Below are 18,654 nucleotides of genomic sequence, written 5' to 3' on the forward strand. Positions count from 1 at the left end.
ATTTGTCAATTGCTTACAAGATAATAGGTGTAACTATAAACGTGAGTAAGAATACAGGAAATAGGTACAAATAAATGGGGACAAAAGGACAGGGATGGTAGGCACAATTTTGCACTTATGCACACCCCTTACAGACCTCTTAGGAATGGGGTGAGACTGGCCACATCTGTAATCCTGATTGGTCAATAGTGGATAGTTTGAAGTTAAAGGAGTGGGGGTTAGAGGATGTAACAACAGAGTCAGGTGTATTCCAGGCATTGACCACTGTTGCTGAAGTTGTACCTTCTGCAATCAAGTTTGGAGCAGTTTACATTGAGTTTGTATCTGTTGTGTGCTCTTGTACTGTTGTGGTTGAAGCTGAAGTAGTTATTGACTGGTAGGACATTGTAGCTGATGATTTTGTGTACTACAGTTAAGTCAGGAGGTTTTCCCTCAGTTATCTCAATGGGCTGTCGGAAGAAAGATCTGAACCATCATAATTCTGATTCTAGGTGATTCTGATTCTTTTCTTTCCCAGGTACAGATCACATATAAGTCTAAAGTTTGGGCTGTAAAATCCTTGTTCAGTGGGATCAGTCCGTCTTTGGTTGAGGAACCTCTGGCGAAAAGGGGAAACTCCTTTCCTGCTCAACTTCTCAAACAAACAACACACCGAACCGCAAACCACTCCAAATTCTCCCCTTACGCGGCTTCGTCAGACGTCACGAGGGCCCTGCGAGTGGCGCATGAGCACCCGCAGCCTCCTCCGCCTGGCTTGTTTCAGTCTTCGCCGAAGCAACGCTGGGAAACAGAGCAAGAAGAACCACCTCTGCGCTTAACGGTCTCCAAATTAGTATCGTCGCCCGCCCGGCTGCCGGTGAGTACCTCGTCCTTCAGCCGCCACCCCCCACCCCCCCTCTCTGTGTGAACCGCACGGGGAAGGGAGCGAGGCGGTGGGGGCGAAGTGGGCGCGCCGCCCATAAGGTTTCTTCGTGGGTTCAGAAGGGCAGATTTCCGACAAAGGAAGGGAGAGCCGGGAAGGCTGAGCCCCCGCCGGGCCCATAAGCGAGCGTTAGGCGAAAAGGGGAGAAAGGCCCGTTCCGTTAAGGGAAGCTGAGGGAAAGAATAGGGAGATTTGCGCCCCCCGGGTTGGCAAAAAGCGGGGTCCTTTGTCCACCCTTTCTGTTCAGAGGTTGAAGCGTCCGACCAATCACGACCGCGCCCTTCGCTGTCCGGAGGGGACGCGAGCCTTTCCTTCCGAACTCTCTCGGAGAGGGAGGAAGGGGAATAATCTGGCTCGGCTCCCGGTGTTGTGAACCGGCGGCGGGGAGCTGGGCCCCGATTTCCTCCTCCGGCAAGGGACGAAAACTAACGCTCAGTTATGGGAGAGGCGAAAAACGGGGGGAGGGGGGTGGCAAGAGGCGGGCGCTTGGAGGGTCTCTGGGGCCTCGTTATGGGCGCTGTCGGAAAGCCTCGCCGATTCCCTGAGGAGGACGGAGAAGAGCCCTTGAAGGAGAATTTGGAGTTTCATTACGTAGCCTGTTTTCGTAAACGGGAAAGAAGGAACTAGTTGTGCTTTTTGTGAGAGTCGGTTTCCCTTACGCGGAGGCGTGACGCGGATTTTCCGTAACCATCCGTTAGTAATAAGGGCCGAATCGATATTAGCCTGATTCATACATCATATTAAAGCATAATCCGATTTGATTTCGTATATTGTGTGGATTTAGCCATTACGGTTTAGTGTAAAACCCTATGGTTTGTGGATTACAATAATCTTAAAGTCTGTGCAGACTTCAGCTTCAACTGTATGAGTTGAATTTAGCATAGAGTTTTGTCATGGGTGAACAGAATCACGGTATTTGCTGTCTTGAAGTATTTATCCCTTTATTTTATGAAAGTTATATGTATTGTTAAAAATACAGTTATCCATTATTTGCATAAATAGATTTTTACTAGTCATATTTTTAAATTAAATCTAATAGCACAAGTTTATGCAGTTTGAAATTAAATTCTGCTTCTAGTAGAAGACTTATGATTCATGCTGTCACTTCTGAAATATATATATATAGATGGCACATCTTGAATTGAAAATAATTGTCCATTTCATATACTGTTTTTTACTTCTCCAAAGGCACAGGAAATATTTTAACCATTAAACATTTTTAACAATTTAGAAAGTCAGAGAAACTTAATTGCTTCTAATGTATTGTTATTATAATTAATGTTAAAAGTAACAAAACTATCATGAATAGTTATCAGTGATAAGTTTATCTTCCATGAATTTGACTAATTTTTCCCATGAAATAATCCAGGTAGTTTGCCAACAGTGTATTTCTTTTGGAAGTCCATAGTTTTAAACCACATTGAGTGTATTCTCTGTTCAGTTTGTTAGGCAAATCCTGTATTTATTTACTTTTTAATATTCATATAGAGGCTTTTGTACATGATCTCTGATTGGTATACGCAATATTCTCTCTTCCTGTTTTCCCTCATAATAGCCATATGAGGTAGGTTGGGCTAAGAGTGACAGGCCCAGCAAGCTTGTCATTAAAAGACTTGTTCATTTTTCTGCATTATACATAAAGTATGTTTATACATCTCTATACTCTGTTTCTTCCTTCTTGCTAATATAAAGAGATCCAGTGTAATTTTTCCTTTACGTATTATCAAAATAAGCATATTATCCCATGTCGGTTATTTTACAGATATTATAATATCTGTAACTGAAAAATAACTGAAATCATAAGTAGTATATTTTCATTTCATTTTCTGATAATTTCTACCCTTTTTTGTAGCAGGTAACAATTTATCCTTTTTTCTAATGTACAATTTATCCTTTCTTGTACAATTCTGTTGCAATCTACAACAAATCTAAGACCATTCCTTGGTCAGTCATTGTCAGTGTGAATTCAGTGAATATAAAGTTAGGATTTGGGGGGCTGAACACACTTCACTTTTGCCATGTCTCTCAGTTAGTTTGGAAAAATGCTCTTGGAAATATTAAGGAGGTATTGAATGACCTAATTATTAATTCCACAAAATACTTTCCAGAGGATTATTATGTCGTGTTTCTCCATTTATTCAGATCAAGGTATATACCGTACCAGTATAACCAACTTATTATGTGATTCAAGGCAAAAATATCCTTCACTAAGTCTTCTGGACTCTTAACTAGCAATGAAATAAAGCAGCAAAACTTTTTTCTGTACTTCCATTGATGTCCAACATCGAAATTTGAGCTTCATGTTGCCTAACTGATCTGATAACTCAATTATTTGGGTTTCCCCTTCCCCCCAAGAAAACTAGGCTGTTAATTCCTAACTCTAGGGTCATTGGGAACATATTAAAAAGAATTAGACTTATTGGGGGTTCCAATGTTTATATTCATTTTGAGAATTCTTTTTCCCCAACTTTCCACTTTCTGCCTTTCAGCCAGTAAGAGACTTTCCCTCTTATCTCAAGGCCACTATGTATATTCTCAGGAGCTTTGGTGAAGAATTTATCAAAGCCCTACAAAGTCCACTTAAATTATACCACCTAAGTTACTGTTAATTCTTGTTGGCTTTCTTGAAGTATTTGGAAAACTGAGTCAAATAGCATTTTACTTTGCAGAATCTGTATTCCTTCTTCTCTTTCAAATAATCTGCACTTGATGGAAGAGTTAGGGCAGCAGAAATACCAGAGGAGTATTTTTTGATTGATATACATGTTCATGCATGCACCTATGTTTTCTTTTTCTCCATTGCTTAAAACTGGTCAGGAGGAGAAATGCAATATTATTCAGTTTTAGAAAAAATACTGAAAAGAAAAGAATTAAGTATTAATTCTGTACTTGTTTGATTTACAATTCAACCTGGGGTTTCCTAGATGTGAATGTTGGAAGTCATTTATTCATAAAATTAACTATATACTGTAAATAGAGGTCTGAATGACATGACTCAAAGAAGTAAATGAAAACTCTGTAATGAGTCATATCAATTACTTAAAAGTGTTGGACCCCAGGTACTCTATTAACGTGGGTAAAAGGAGCAACTGTGGTAACAGTTAATTTTTCAGCTTAAACTTAAACATATAAAGTTTTATGGATATTTTAAGTTATTCAAGATCACATCTCTTTCGTATCGAAAGCACTGAGAGGCTTCTGGGTTGAAAGGATAGGTGACATCATTGTTGCCCGGGGCTGCATGGATAGGGGCTCCTTTCATGTCTCTGGCAGGAGCTGAAACAAAGGACAAAGAGCTCACCCACCCAAGGCAGCACTTGGGCCACAAGCATGGGCTTGCTAACCTCCAACCCAGCATCCTAACCACGTGAGCCTCTAAGATTAAATAAATATAATTCTAGTAAATAATGGGTTTTTAGAAATAGAAATTAATAATCTAGAAATAAAAAATATGAATGTCAAATTGTGGCTGTTAATAATTTTGTTGAACTGTTCTTGGACATTGGAATTTTTTATTTGCTTATTTAAGAACTTTTTTCCTCCAGTGAAAATGTCGCTGTATCCTTCTCTGGAAGACCTGAAGGTAGACAAAGTAATTCAGGTATGACAAAATAATTTTTGATAAACTTTTGTTGTGGGCAAAACTTGGTTTTTGAGATTTTTGAAGTATCACAGTAGTTTAAAAATATGGTGTTTGTGGTATAAATACTGTTTTATTAATTATATTGCATATATTAATCATATGCATAACCAAAAATCATCTGGAGACATGAAACCCACATTTTTGTTTAGAAGCTCTTTTAGCTATTCTGTTTAAAAAATTGAACATTTCCATACCTACAATTGCTTAGCTGAACTTTGATGTGAGTAGTTTTCTTAACTGTTTATGCCTGGTGAGAAGAAATGGGGTTAGCCATCCCTTTGAATAATCTTAGAGAGTGTTTTCTGGTTTACCAGAGATATGAATTCATCAAGCATTGTTTAGACTGAATGCTCTGGGCAGGTCATTCCATTCCTGACATCTGGTCCTGGCACAGGTTACTTGTGGAAGCTAATTTTAAGGCCTGATTGCAGCTTTAAAACTTGATTTCTTGAAATAAGGTAGTATTGTAGGGGGAAGAATAAACTCTTCTTTCACTAGCACTGACCTTCCACTAAATGGAAAAACAATAAAATCTCTAAAATCAGTATCAATAATAATAGAGGTGATTGAAGTCTGACAGAGGGGCCAAATAACCTTATCTCTAAACTAGTGTTAAGTATAAAATAAGAACAAGAAAATAGGAAGAAACTTTTAGAGAGAGGTGATGACTTTCCTGAGAAATATGTAGGTTGTATGAGACCTTTGTACTGCATTGAGACTTTGCCCAATAGTTATGCCGGTTGCAGGATTAGTGTTAGATGAGAAGTCCAGTGACCATGTTTAAATTCTAAATGTCAGTAAGCTTAGTGGGTAATCTTCAATCAAAATTTCACTACTTGAGGGAAGACCATTTATATCAGATTCAATTCTTGGAAAAAAGTGGAGGAACCCTAATTTTTTTAAGATTAAACTTCACCGTGATGTGGATGTATAAACTGGTGCTCCTTTATGTCTTTTTATCTCTCATTATTGTAATGTCATGATGCACATAGAAGTAGAGATTATAAACATCTTTGTTCACACTGCTTTTGTTTCATACTAGCAGTAGTTTATCCCAACATTTAATATTTTACATTTAGAAGCCAAATAAAAGGGGAAATGGGATACAATGATATTACTGTGAGCTATGCATAAAATGGGTGGGACATGTTTTAAGCTTTATATTTTTATAGTTTCAAAAAGTTTTAATCAGGAAGCTGTGATGGATAACCATTTTATCTCACTGTTTCTCTCATCAAAATCTCCTTGTCCAAGTTGTTGTCTTCCCATCTTAACAATGTGAATTTAACTTTTTATCAAAGAACAATCAATTGTGACTGTACTGAAATAAAATAAAAAGACAAGGTTCTTACTATTGAGTCAGATTTAGTTGAGCACTTGGAGAATTGCTTCTTAAAATCGTGTCTTGCATAATGAGGAAACTGAAAAAAAATTACAAAACCTTATAAAATGTTAATTAACCATTACGATACATTAATATTTAGAAACATATAGCTAGTCCTTGCTTAATGACAGCAACTGGGGCTGGAATTTCCATCACCAAGAGATGCTGTCATAAAGTGCAACATCACATAATGACATCGCTTAGCAATAGCAATCATAGCAGTTCCTGTTGCCATTGTTAGCAAGGATCACAGGTAATAAAGCAAAGATTACCTCACAACTTCTTGCATGCTTCCAACAAGCAAAGTTAATGAGAAGCCCACAGGAAGTTGCAAGCCCTTGGTGTCTCACAAAGAGGCAGGCAGTCAGATGAGGGGCTGTTGTGCTGTGTGGAGGGTGGCTGCTACAGTTTGGGAAGGGTGCCTGAGTAACAGAGCTACACGAGGATGACAGGGGTTGGGTTGGCAGCTACTGGGGATGGGAGAGTACATCTGTGCCCATGAGTGTTTGCTGCCAGGTGAGAGATGCTGTGTCAGTAGTTGCAAGTGGCTGCTTTCAGGTGAGGGAGGGTGCCAGTGGTTGCCATGCAAGCATTGCTGGACATACATAGATGTAGGCAGGTGTTAACGATTATGCACTGCACATACTAGCAATAACACTTAGAACTATATAATATTCTATAGTACTTTACAGCATCCTCTGAGAAGTTTGCAAATACCAGCATATTGCCCCTAACAATCTGGGTCCTAACTTTACTGACCTCGGGAGGAAGGAAGACTGAGTAACCCTTGAGCCAGTCAGGATTGAACTCTAGGCTGTGGGCAAAGGTAGCCTACAATACTGCATTCTCGCTATGATTCATAAGTACACTAGAATAAGATTCCCAGAATCTTGTACTAAAAAAAAAAAAGCTGTGGGAGCAACTTAACAGGACCAACTTGTAATCTTCCCTGCTGGCTTCCCCATTAACTTTGCTTATGGGACACTGACAGGAAGATCACAAATGGTGATTATGTGGCCACAGGATCCTGCAACCATTGTAAGTATAAGCTGAATGCCAAGTGCCCAGATTGTGATCATGAGGGTGCTGGAATGGCCAGACTTTGAAGACCAATCGTAAGTACCTCATGCTTAGTGCCATTGTAACTTTGAGCAGTTGCTAATGAATGATAATTAACCAAGAATTGGCTCTAAAATGTTCTATATTTTTGTGTAGTTTAATTCTTTCATTGTTTTTTAAATCATATTTCTGTATAGGCTCAGACATCCTTTGCTTCAAATCCAGCTAACCTAGCAATTCTATCTGAAGCTTCAGCACCCATCTTACAAGATGGAAGTAAGTTGCTATAAGATTTGAAAAATGCTTAATACTTTGTATAAATTTCATTGATTGTAGAAAGATTTAATATTTTAATTGATTGTTATATGTTTTGCTCTTAACATGATCTTTCATAATCCATTTATTTATAGATGAATTTGTAAAATTTATTTTCTAGCCTTTGAAATCCTGCCTATTGATGAATTCTGGGCTTATCTCAAAAGAAATGAATTTTGCAAGTTTTAATTTGAAGAAAGTGATGTTTTATATTTTATAATATGTACTTGAAATACATTGTTTTTATTTTTTTTTGAGAATGATAGTATCAGTTTATATATCAAATTCATTATAAAAATAAATCAAACTTACTGAAATTCTTACATTCAGTTTGGAATTTTGAATACAAGGAGTGCAGAATAGATTTTGTGACCTCTTGTTTTATTTCCAGACAGAAAACTATTTTCTCTAGTGTAGAATCATTGTAAGAGAATGTAATGTTGCAGTATGAAAGTAAACTTCAGGTTAGTGAATTTAGTACCTTCAACTAGTGTGTTCAGTTTTTAAAAATGCCAAAGGATGAGATTAATGAAATATGAGGCATGCTGTTTATTTTGCCAAGAATATAATTCAAGGGACAGAAATACATTGTAGCAAGGTTATAATTATTTTGGTTTTTACTTTTTTCAGATTTATATCCTAAACTGTATCCTGAACTTTCCCAGTATATGGGTATAAGTTTGAATGATGAGGAAATTCAGAGAAACCTGACAATGGTTCCTGCAAATTCACAGGGGGTAAGTGTCATAACAGAGAACAGGGATTCCTTTGGGCTTTACTGATTTTGAGGGATTGAATTATTCATGAAAAAAGGGAAAGAAAGATGGGAAACCTATTGTATTCCTTCCCCTATAATTGAAAAAGTCATAACAAAAAAACATACCTGTGTTACATTAAAACAATGGATGTATCTGCTCAGCTTGAATTTACTTCAGTCTTTTTATAACTCTGGTTTTATAGATGCTCAAAGATGTATATCTGATAATAGGGTTTGTTCTGATTTTAATTTGTTTGTGGGGGAATGTTTTTTACTCTATAGCTTGTTGCAAGACCTTCTGCATCAGATTACATGGTAGCTCCAGTAACTGGAAATAATGTTGGAATTCGTCGAGCAGAAATTAAGCAGGGGATCCGTGAACTGATCTTGTGTAAAGATCAGGAAGGAAAAATTGGTCTTCGTCTTAAGTCAGTGGACAATGTATGTATAATAAATGTTATCATGCTAGAATTCAAAATAGATAAATTGTTACATAAAGATGTATTCTTTATTGTTTATCTTTCAGCCCTTGAAGTTGGACAGCAAAAATATTTTAAAAAATTAAAAATGCTTATATTTATGAGTCACAAAGAAATTGCTAACTTTTCAAAAATTAAACACTTGCATGAGTAATACAATTAATAGTATAATCAGAAAACTAATATTAGCTTAATACATTTTATCAAATTTAAGTATGTATTTTTGAATTAAAATTTTAGGAATGGTAGATGTAATATTTGTAATATAATAATGTTAATAGAAGGTTGGGGCTTGCTTATTTAAAAATGATAAATTTGTTCAATATATTTCTCCTCTGCTTTTAATATATACAGGAATTATATGCTCACACACCTAAACTTACCATTATTGTTTTAGGGTGTCTTTGCTCAGCTGGTTCAGGCAAACTCCCCAGCCGCACTGGCTGGCCTGCGATTTGGAGACCAGATTCTACAAATCAATGGTGAAAATTGTGCTGGATGGAGTTCTGATAAAGCTCATAAAATATTAAAGCAAGTTTCTGGAGAGAGAATTTCCATGATTATTCGAGACAGGTAAACTTGCAGGATTATTGTATATCAGCTGAATTATATTAATCGTAGTATCTGTGCTTTCTTTATTGTTAACTTAAAAGTATAAGCTTCTTCACAGCCAGTAAATTTGGGGTTATTATATTGAGAACAGTGGTTCAGTAATATATTTGGTAAATTTTATAAGTAGTGAAATATTTTTCTTCTAGGCCTTTTGAACGGACTATTACCATGCACAAGGACAGTACAGGACATGTTGGCTTTATCTTCAAAAATGGAAAAATAACTTCAATAGTAAAGGATAGTTCAGCTGCAAGAAATGGACTTCTTACTGAACACAGCATTTGTGAAATAAATGGACAGAATGTAATTGGTCTGAAGGTAAATGATGTTTTTTGTAAATATGTTGTACTCTAATCAATTAAACTGACAAAAAAATCACTTGTAAACATATCAGTAATATACAATTGTACCTTGGCACATGACTGCTTTGAAACTCTTTGAATTTGATACTTGGTGCATTTTGACAAGAACATTTTGTCCTAGTCCAAAATTTGTTTGATATACCATGTGCAAGCTATAACTTATTGGTGTCGGCTGCCTTGTTATTTTCTATTTTTTCCAGTTGAAAAAAAGGTCCATGCATTAGTCATGTGGTATCTTTCTCCTGTGCTCACCCCCTTGTTGTCTTAGCTTGTGTGGTCATTTTGTGTATTTTTGCACTTTTTTCTCATCAGTACAGGAAAAATGAAGTTTTTACTTTAAGTGTTTATTAATTTTAATACATTTTATTAATTTTACTTCTCATGTAATGATATACAACCCTATGTGATGACCTGGGGCATGGCACAAAAGCAACACAGCCAGAGAATAAGTATGACTCCCTTTATTAGCTCCAACTTTGCCCTCAATGTCCGGTTACTCTCTGGTCTGGAGAAAAACTCTTCCACAAACCTGCAATAGCCTTTGGCTGCAGATATTCCAGTCCAAACGTTGACAACAAAACTTAAAATTATAAACCCAACAATGCAAGATAAGGTAATAAATCCAGCAGGGCAAGATAAGGAATTCCAGAAGTGAAGTAACATGGCAGTAAACAAACCAGTTGGGTCGATGCCAGGAACTCCAATAACAGCGGCCAACACTAGAGAAACTCAGTGTTTGTTCCTGACAATCCCATCCCTCCCATCTGCCTCTCCTTTAAACTCCACCCCCAGGTGTGCCTTGTGAAAGGAATTTCCTCCCTCAAGCCAGGCAACCTATGTTGCTCTCTTCTCTGTTCTTCCCTGCATGCCCTAGGATGAAGAGGGGATGGGCCTTGGTCTTCATCTGACCCCTTCTCCCTTGTTCTACCCCTCTCCTGCTGTGACCAGCCTGACTTTGCCGTTCCCCGTTTCTTCTATAGCCAATAAAGCCACTCTCCTGCTCCCTGTCAGCTACTAGTCTTCCTCCTCAGAGTCTCCGACAGGGGCATGACACCCTATCTTACATATTGCCTTAAAATGTGCATTGTCTTTGGTTTTGGAACACATTAAATTTATTGACATTATTCCATAAAATTGGTACGTGTTGCTTTTGGTACTTGTTGCACTTCCCAGAACCAACTTAGCACAAGTACCGAGATACCACTTTATATGGCTTACTATTTTAAAACAAGAAAGCAATAACAGGTACTATATTTCTGTTTGCATAGCAATGCAGGTTTCTGCCTTTAGTAGAGATGATTATTGATTACAGTCTTATTTTAGTCAGCTTCTTCTATCATTACTTTCCTTGTAAAGAGCTGCTGTTTCCTTTTGCTGATGAAAAAAAGAATATTCACATTCATCTGCTGAATTGTGCAGGACTTTCTCTGTTGCTGTTTGCTAGCTTTTAAGATCTAGTAGCATATAATGATAGCAGTCATCACTCAAATAATCTTGATGCTATCTTTTGTCTGAGAGTATATTTTATTTAAACTATTAAATAAACTACTTCATTCACCGTGAAACAGACTAAAACAAAGTTAAAACCTTTGTGGTTATAAAACAGTTTCAAGGTTTATAAGAATTTATGACTTTTACACTTTGTTTAATAGGATTCTCAGATTGCGGACATATTATCAACAGCTGGAAATGTAGTGACCATTACTATCATGCCTTCCCAGATCTTTGAACACATAATAAAAAGGTATGAGTGTTTGTTTGTTTGGGGTGGGTGGGTAATGGGCTCTTTATCATTTGAAAGGATGGATAATATGCATTGAACTTATGATTATAAAATGCAGATAGTCTTCTCTTACTAACCGCTTCTTCATTGACCCAAATTATCACAGCACTGAAAAGGTAACTTAATGGTTAACTTAAGACCATTGGAACAGTTTCTCAGAAATGTGATCAACATTACTGTTGGCACATGTTGTCCTGTGCCTGAATTTTATTTTTTTTATTTTTTTCTCCCCTTACTGAACAGATTTTAATAAGGGAAGCTTTTTTATTTTCTGCACAGGGAAAGCAATGTAATTGCACTAGCTGTTAAAATCCCTTTCTCTCCAATTTCTCTACTTTGCAAGGGCGGCTGGAAAATAAGTGATTTCTGTAGGCAATCTCTTCTTTGCCTGACCCTTTCCTGCTGCCAAAGCAATCACATTGTTTTTGATATGTAGAAGAGCAAACAGCTTACTCCCTTGAAATCCCTACTTCAATCTTTTGGGGAAGAACGTTCAGGCAAGGAGAGATTACTTACAGAAATTATTTACTTTCTTCGTACCCAGCCACCTTGCAGAATGGAGATTAAAGTGGAAGAGAGTTTAGAGAGAGTAAGCTGTTTGTGTAGCACAACTGTCCTATAATGCGGAACATTTATATTGCTTTTGCTAGTAAGCAGACACTTGGGCATTCCAGAGAATGGAACTATAGTTAGCAGACAAACAGAAGCTGTAGATATGAAACTGAGTAGTCTTGTCTATTTCTAGCCAGAAAGTTCAGTTGTGGTCACATGATTTCACACTTACTAATTGCTTCACTTAGAGTCCCAATTAGAGTCACTAAGTGAAGATTATCTGTGAGTTTGTATTGGTAATACTACCTTATTCCAGCAACTTTACCCTCAATTAAATTGGAACACATCTAAACTTTGCTACTGAAATAATTGAAAACTTAACACTTTTAGTTCTTGAAGTTGCCTTTTAAGAGTAAACATATTAATATGACAATATATGTAGTTCAGGATTGAATTGTGAGACCTTAATGCTGAGTTTGGTTGTTTGCCTGCAGATGTTTCATCCCCCTACTAGATAAAATCAATACAAGTGAATGTGGGGTTTTCTCCCTGCTTTTATACAGTAACTGGCTCTGCCAGTTTTGAAGGGGATGTGATTTTCTCTTCTATAGTTCCTCAATTAGGGTATTTTTTTCTACTTGATAGCAACCAAGCACAGAGAGCACCAAGGATTCCATATATTAATGTATGTTATAATTCTTTGCATATATTTGCTCATGGAATAACATCGTAGTGGTCAGATGTGAAAAACCAGGTCCATGTGCAAAAGTCCAAAATTAACAGATTTATTGCTAAAAGTCTATACATAGGAATATTTTCAACTAATGGTCAGGATCTGATTAACATTAGATAAATGTCAACTTGGCAGAAGAACTCTAAACTGATCCCTCTTTTTACTCCTCCACATAGCTCTGCAAATCCTTTCATACAGACCTGCTAATATTAACTCATTTATGGATAACTCAAATAATTTGTGCTAATCTTTTTGTAATTCTACAAATTTTGAATGTCTTGCATATTCCATTATGGGCTAATACATTGTGAACTTTTTTTTAGGATGGCTTCAAGTATTATGAAAAGCTTGATGGATCATACTATTCCTGAAGTCTAAAAAAAAAATTGGATGCATTTGTAATTGAGACACTGCTAAACATGGGCTACTATGTCTTCGCAATATTTACATTCTGTACATGAGCCTTTCTTTGACATGAGCATTTTATTACATCATGGCTGGGAATGTCACATTTCAACAAAAACCTTGCTCACATTTTGAATTTTATATTCATCATGCTACTTTGACAAAACATATGCTTCTTTCATAGAGTTCTACTGAAAGAAAACTAATGTTTGTGAAAGCATCTAGTATTTGCTTTCTTTGATCCAGATATACTGCTGCTCTTCGTACTTTTTCAGATTCGTTTTTTTACTGCATCTACCAGTGAGAATATAACTTAGTGTTAATTAACTGATTTTAGTAATCTTGTTTACAGAAAGCATGCTGGTTAAACTGAGCATAGCTTGTATTTATCATTCCATAACAATTTTAAAATAATGTTTGTCTTCTTGCTGTATTATAAAATTGTTCTAATATGCTTATATTGTGTTGCCTTAATCCTCTTAAAACTGAAATAAAGTTGCAAATATATTCACTTCCTAAATGCATAGTATTTTGTACTTATGAATCTCTAAATCCTTCCTGATTGTTAGCACTATAATCCCTCATAAAGGAAGCAGTGAAAGTGTTAAACATTTTACCTCAATAGTGTGTTTTGGGGGCTCTTGAAATAGTAAAATCAGCGTAGGTGTATTTCTTTTATTACATCAACCAATTTTTCTAAAATGAAATAAAATGTAATGTTGGACATAGGTAATTTATTTCTTCTCTAGCAGATAGCCTTTGATATAATAATTGTAGTTAGAAACCACCAGCAGTTTACTGATGTTTTATCAGTTGGGTATCAAGCTTTAATGCTAGAAGATAAGCCCAACCTGGCAGTTAGACAGAAGAAAAATGTTACAAATACTGGCATGTAATATGTGTATTCTATCATAGGTATAATACAGGGAAGCTGAAGGGTTTATTGGGTCATACTAATGAAGAATTGTTGGGAATTATGACATGTATGGTCAGTTTAATAACATGCTTTTCTGTTAAACTGATCATCTTAGAAGGCGAGGTTTAAGAGAACTAGACGATAACATTAAACAATGATATTGGAAATAAACAATATTTACCACTACTACCCGCAAGCAGAAACAAAAAAATTGGGAAATTCATTGAAACAGTATATTGTGTAGTTTTAAGTACTACATATAGAGATCAGTATTTGAATGGGACTTAGTAGTGAGTATGCAAGCATCTTTTATATTGGTTTGTAGAGGAGGGTGAAAAAGGATTCATGTTTTGGTCTGGCCAATAAAGCATCACAGTTGATAAATTTCTCAGGGATTAAACTGTAGCACTTGACTTAACTAAGGGTAAAGTGATAATGACTGTTTTCATTTAACATTGTTAAATATTTTTTAGTAAATGAAATACTTCCCAGTCTAAATACAGAGACAGTAGAAGTCAGTGAAAGGAAAAAAATGATATGGGACAAACATAAGCGTTCTATGACAGACCTAGTACATATGGATAGAATGTTAAACTCCACATGTCCCTGGCACTTGGTAGAGAGATTTGAATGTGAAATCATGGCAATATATAGTTAACTCTTAGTAAGAAGATGGGAAGGTATTTGATAAGGAATGTGTGCTAGCCCACAAAAAGAAAAAAAATAAGCAGCTTTATAAAATCAGGAAAAAATACTTTCCCAACTAAAAAAGTTGTTATTCAGCAAACTGTTGGTTGACAATGAGTGGTCTATAGAGTGAAACAATAAAAACATGATCGTATTCAGATGGAAGTTTAGGGAAACTATTTCTGCCAAGTACATAAAACTGAACAAAATCCTGTTAGAAAGCAGATGACAATGGATTCTTAGGCACAAAGCCCTCTGGTTCTCTTTGGCCAGCCATTTTCTCTCTTAGCTCTAGGAAGAAGACAATGGCAAACCAGTCCAGTAATTTCAAATAAAGATAAAATTTACCGATTGCAATATTGGCAAAATAATGCCAAGAAAACTGCAGAGATTTGTCTAGGCCCGTGATGATAAACCTATGGCACACGTGCTGGAAGTGGCATGCAGAGCCATCTCTGCCAGCACACGAGCCGTCACCCCATGTCAGGTCCATTACATATGCACGTGTGCCTCCCACCAGCCAGCTGATTGTCGAGTATTTGCCGCACATGTGCAGGGGGCGGGGCACGCACAGGAGATGCATGTGTTTGTGCAGAGGCACAGGGCATGCAGGGGGAGTCATGCACATAGGTGCGGCACATGGGATGTTGCATGCACATGCGCAGGGGGGAAACGTGTGCATTGCATTATGGGTGCAGGTACTTTCTGCACACGAGGATGAAAAGGTTAGCCATCACTGGTCTAGGCAGTCTCCAGACACCAACACTGATTTGAAAACAAACATACAAGGAACACTATATAGAGTAGTATGATTTCAAGTTAAAACATTAGTTATTGAAAAATAAGTTTATTTTCAACAGGAGTATAAGACAAGTACCTCAAGCTGCTACAGTATTCAGTAAATAGGCAAGAGCATACAGACATTTGTAACATTTTAGAGTCTTCATCAATATACGAAGGGGACCAGAAGTTCTGTTTGAACTATAGAAACCATTTTTACATTTTAGCGAGGTCCTTTTAAAATTCTGGTTTAAAATATTAAGGATTGAGATTATCAGAGAAAAAGCACTTAGTATTGCTGTTTCCAGAACACAATTTGTCTGTCTTCTCCTCCAGTAATTATATTGCTGCACTGGTCATTCATCCACATACAAGTCACAGCACCTAAGGAAGATATATATGCAAGTCAATCAGATTGACCATTTCCAACCACCTTCCTGAAACTTCTAGCTGCAATACATAACTTTATTCCAACTACAAAAGATGTTAGCTCACAGCACCTATGAAATTACATTTTGAGAAGCAAGTTATAGAATTTGTCATACTTAATTTGAGAAATTATATACCAAAAGCTCTCAAGCTAAGCTAAAAATGGTGGGAAATGAAACTGTTCTATAAACTAATGATTAATGAACAGGAAACAGTAAAAAGTAATATGCATTCCTATTGGCGAAGCAGTATTTCCAAGCATCTGATTTGGGCCTGGTACTTTCAAAATTGTAAATAATAATAATGAATTTCATGAATTAAGAATAACTTCTAAAACTATTGAGTTGATTGCCTTCCAATGTCTCCATATTTGAAAAAAGAAAGTTGCAAAGCCAAGATGCCAATAAAGAATATTTGTAGTTCGGGGTTGAAATGAGGGGTCCTTAGTGATCTCTGAGCTTGGTTGTTTTATTATTATTATTGTTTAGGTAACATTATTAGTTCTACTAAGGAGTGAGGTTTGCTGTCAGTTCATCAGAAGTCATCTACAACATACAGTGTAATGACTGCAACAGCCACTACACTACGTAGGACTAACAGGAAAAGACCACCAGAACGCATTTATGAACATCAACTAGCAGTCAGAAGATATGATAAAAGATATCATAAAAACACTTTAATTTCAGAAAAACGACAGACTTAACCATAGTTTCATCTGGGAAACTGACAAACCTAGACCAAGCCAAGTCCAAAAATGCTAGGGAATTTCTAGAAGCTTTGCATTAACAAATTAACCATCAATGGGCACATAGCTAAACAATATCTACATGCAAAAATTGACAAATCAACAAGACAAAAACAACAAAAAGACCAAAACATCTCCCTACCAGCAATCAGATGAGCATACATTAATTACAAGATTAACATCAGATCAACAATCAAGAAGTAAATAATAGCACAATCAAGGGACTGCCAACAAGCTAACAGTAAAGAGCCCAACCAAAGAATTTCCAAGGCCACCTCCACCAATCCTGTCAGGGCAAGACAATAGAACCTCACTCCTTCTAGCACTATGATTTTACCTAGTTTGGTTAATGAAATATCTACAGGAAAACATCCAAACTTAGAGAGCACCAAGGACCCCTCAAAGCCAAGACAGAATAATTTGAGGTCAACATTGTTTCTGGTTTTCTTATACTTTTCATTAGTTTGTTTTATAAAAATATCTCCAAACTATGGAAAGTGTATTAGCAAATAACAAAGCAGACACAAACCGATCTCTAAGGAAAGAGAATGCTTTCAAAAAATTATTTGCTATGGGGATTGTGAATGTAATACCTGAGCACGTGTAATATTTCACAGTTGTTCCTGGTTGGTAGAATGCAGGTAACAGTATATTTCTTTGTAATGTAGCCTCTACACTGAAGATCCTGGTTTGCATAAAATAGTCTGAACATACCCAGGCTAAAGACTGCCCAGAATCATAAGAGTTAGAAATCCTATAAATCAATTCAAGTCAAACTGATATTTCCCCCTCTTCTATCCTTAAAACTTCACTAAACCTTTTGGGAACTCAGATTCTTTTGTCTCTTATTTTTTTCTTGGTCGAAATTGTTTACAATCTCAGTTTAGTAGCTTCAAAAATGTTTTGCTTATTTCTTAATATTCTAAGCTTTAGTATCCATATAATAAAGATCACGAACCTTATGAGCCAATATTTTGAATTTTCCATTGAATGGTTTAATAGGACTCTTTACAGCAATATTCTTTCTTTCTATAGTATACAAATTCTTAGGATTCTTACTTCATGCTATCAGGATCGATAATTTTATACAATAGTTTAAGAAGCAAGAGCAACTTACAAGGTGGGCATGCACTTTATCTAATATTTAAGGGCTTCAGAGATTTGAAATGTTACCTAGAAACGTTTTAAAAATATATTCAAACATACCTGCATGTCCTGGAATTTTTCCTACTGTTTTTCCTCCAAGTATATCCCAAACAAACAATTCTCCCGACTGACTTCCTGATAAAACTATGTGTCCATCCCACTTGAAACATCTGCAAAAATAAGTTTATCAAACAAAAATTAGTTATTAGTTGATGTTATATAACTTTATTCTCACCGATACTTACATTGCCCAGGGTTTAATAAAACATAGGCTGTTGCTAACAAAGTGTGGTTTCAGATTAAGAAAATTTAAATGTATTTGTATTTTGAGTGATAATTTGATAAATTAAAGCCATTACTATAATCAAATGTACCCAAGCTAAGGAGATAATTTAGAAGTTTTACATTTTCCTATTTTTCAAACATTAACATTAATGTTGTGCTAACTTTAGAGGGACAAGCCCAGTTCGCAAAAGTCACCTCTTTCTCCCCAGGTAATCTTATGAGACAAATCTTATGGGTCCAATCTTGAGTCAACATATCTGAACATTTTTTTCAAAACTTGAAATAAATAACTAATCTGTTTCATACACAGTATAAGTTTAACATGTTCTTTTTTAAAAAAAAAAAAATTGGCAAAAGAGATTACCTTTGAGTCTGCTCCAAAGCTACAGAAGAGATAATCATTCCAGTTTGCACATCTGTAACTTTAAAATAGGCATCTTCTCCTGTGCTTAATAGGTGTCGGCCATCTATATTACAAGAATAGCTACACTAGGTATTCAGTTCAAGTTTTTGACTGAGCAGAGAATAAAACACCCATCAGCCTCAAAACCTGATACCATAGTTTAGCTTCAGGAAAATTAGCTAGTAGATAAAAGAAAGAAGCATTCCAAATAACATTCACCATTTTGATTGTATGCATGAATGCACACAAGGAAAAAT

The 18,654-nt window shown here is 36.2% G+C and overlaps 2 protein-coding genes across 4 annotated transcripts in view; one reads left to right on the forward strand and one right to left on the reverse strand.

Moving 5' to 3' along the window:
* The first annotated feature begins 761 nt into the window (after positions 1 to 761).
* SDCBP (syndecan binding protein) lies at positions 762 to 13,526 on the forward strand. Of its 2 annotated transcripts, none has more exons than XM_087931274.1 (9): positions 762 to 860; positions 4,468 to 4,523; positions 7,206 to 7,284; positions 7,954 to 8,060; positions 8,363 to 8,521; positions 8,957 to 9,132; positions 9,318 to 9,489; positions 11,186 to 11,277; positions 12,925 to 13,526. In XM_087931274.1, coding segments are annotated over exons 1-9 (897 nt in total). In that variant the 5' UTR covers positions 762 to 859; the 3' UTR covers positions 12,980 to 13,526. The 2 variants fall into 2 exon arrangements, with proteins under 2 accessions (XP_087787400.1, XP_026561963.1); XM_026706178.2 differs by having other exon boundaries at positions 762 to 856.
* A 1,914-nt stretch (positions 13,527 to 15,440) lies between these two features.
* NSMAF (neutral sphingomyelinase activation associated factor) overlaps positions 15,441 to 18,654 on the reverse strand; it is a 39,017-nt gene continuing 35,803 nt past the window's right edge. Inside the window, exons 29-31 of one of the 2 annotated variants that reach the window (XM_026706176.2) lie at positions 18,359 to 18,461; positions 17,770 to 17,879; positions 15,441 to 15,773 (exon numbers count right to left, since the gene is read on the reverse strand). In XM_026706176.2, the coding sequence (XP_026561961.1) occupies positions 15,679 to 15,773; positions 17,770 to 17,879; positions 18,359 to 18,461 (308 nt within the window). In that variant the 3' untranslated portion in view covers positions 15,441 to 15,678. The remainder of the gene's footprint in view (positions 15,774 to 17,769; positions 17,880 to 18,358; positions 18,462 to 18,654) is intronic. The other variant, XR_015743210.1, reaches the window with a different exon arrangement.

This window comes from Pseudonaja textilis, chromosome 3 (genome assembly GCF_049901715.1).
Source record: "Pseudonaja textilis isolate UNSWEBS1 chromosome 3, rPseTex1.2, whole genome shotgun sequence".
Classification (NCBI taxonomy): Eukaryota; Metazoa; Chordata; class Lepidosauria; order Squamata; family Elapidae; genus Pseudonaja; species Pseudonaja textilis.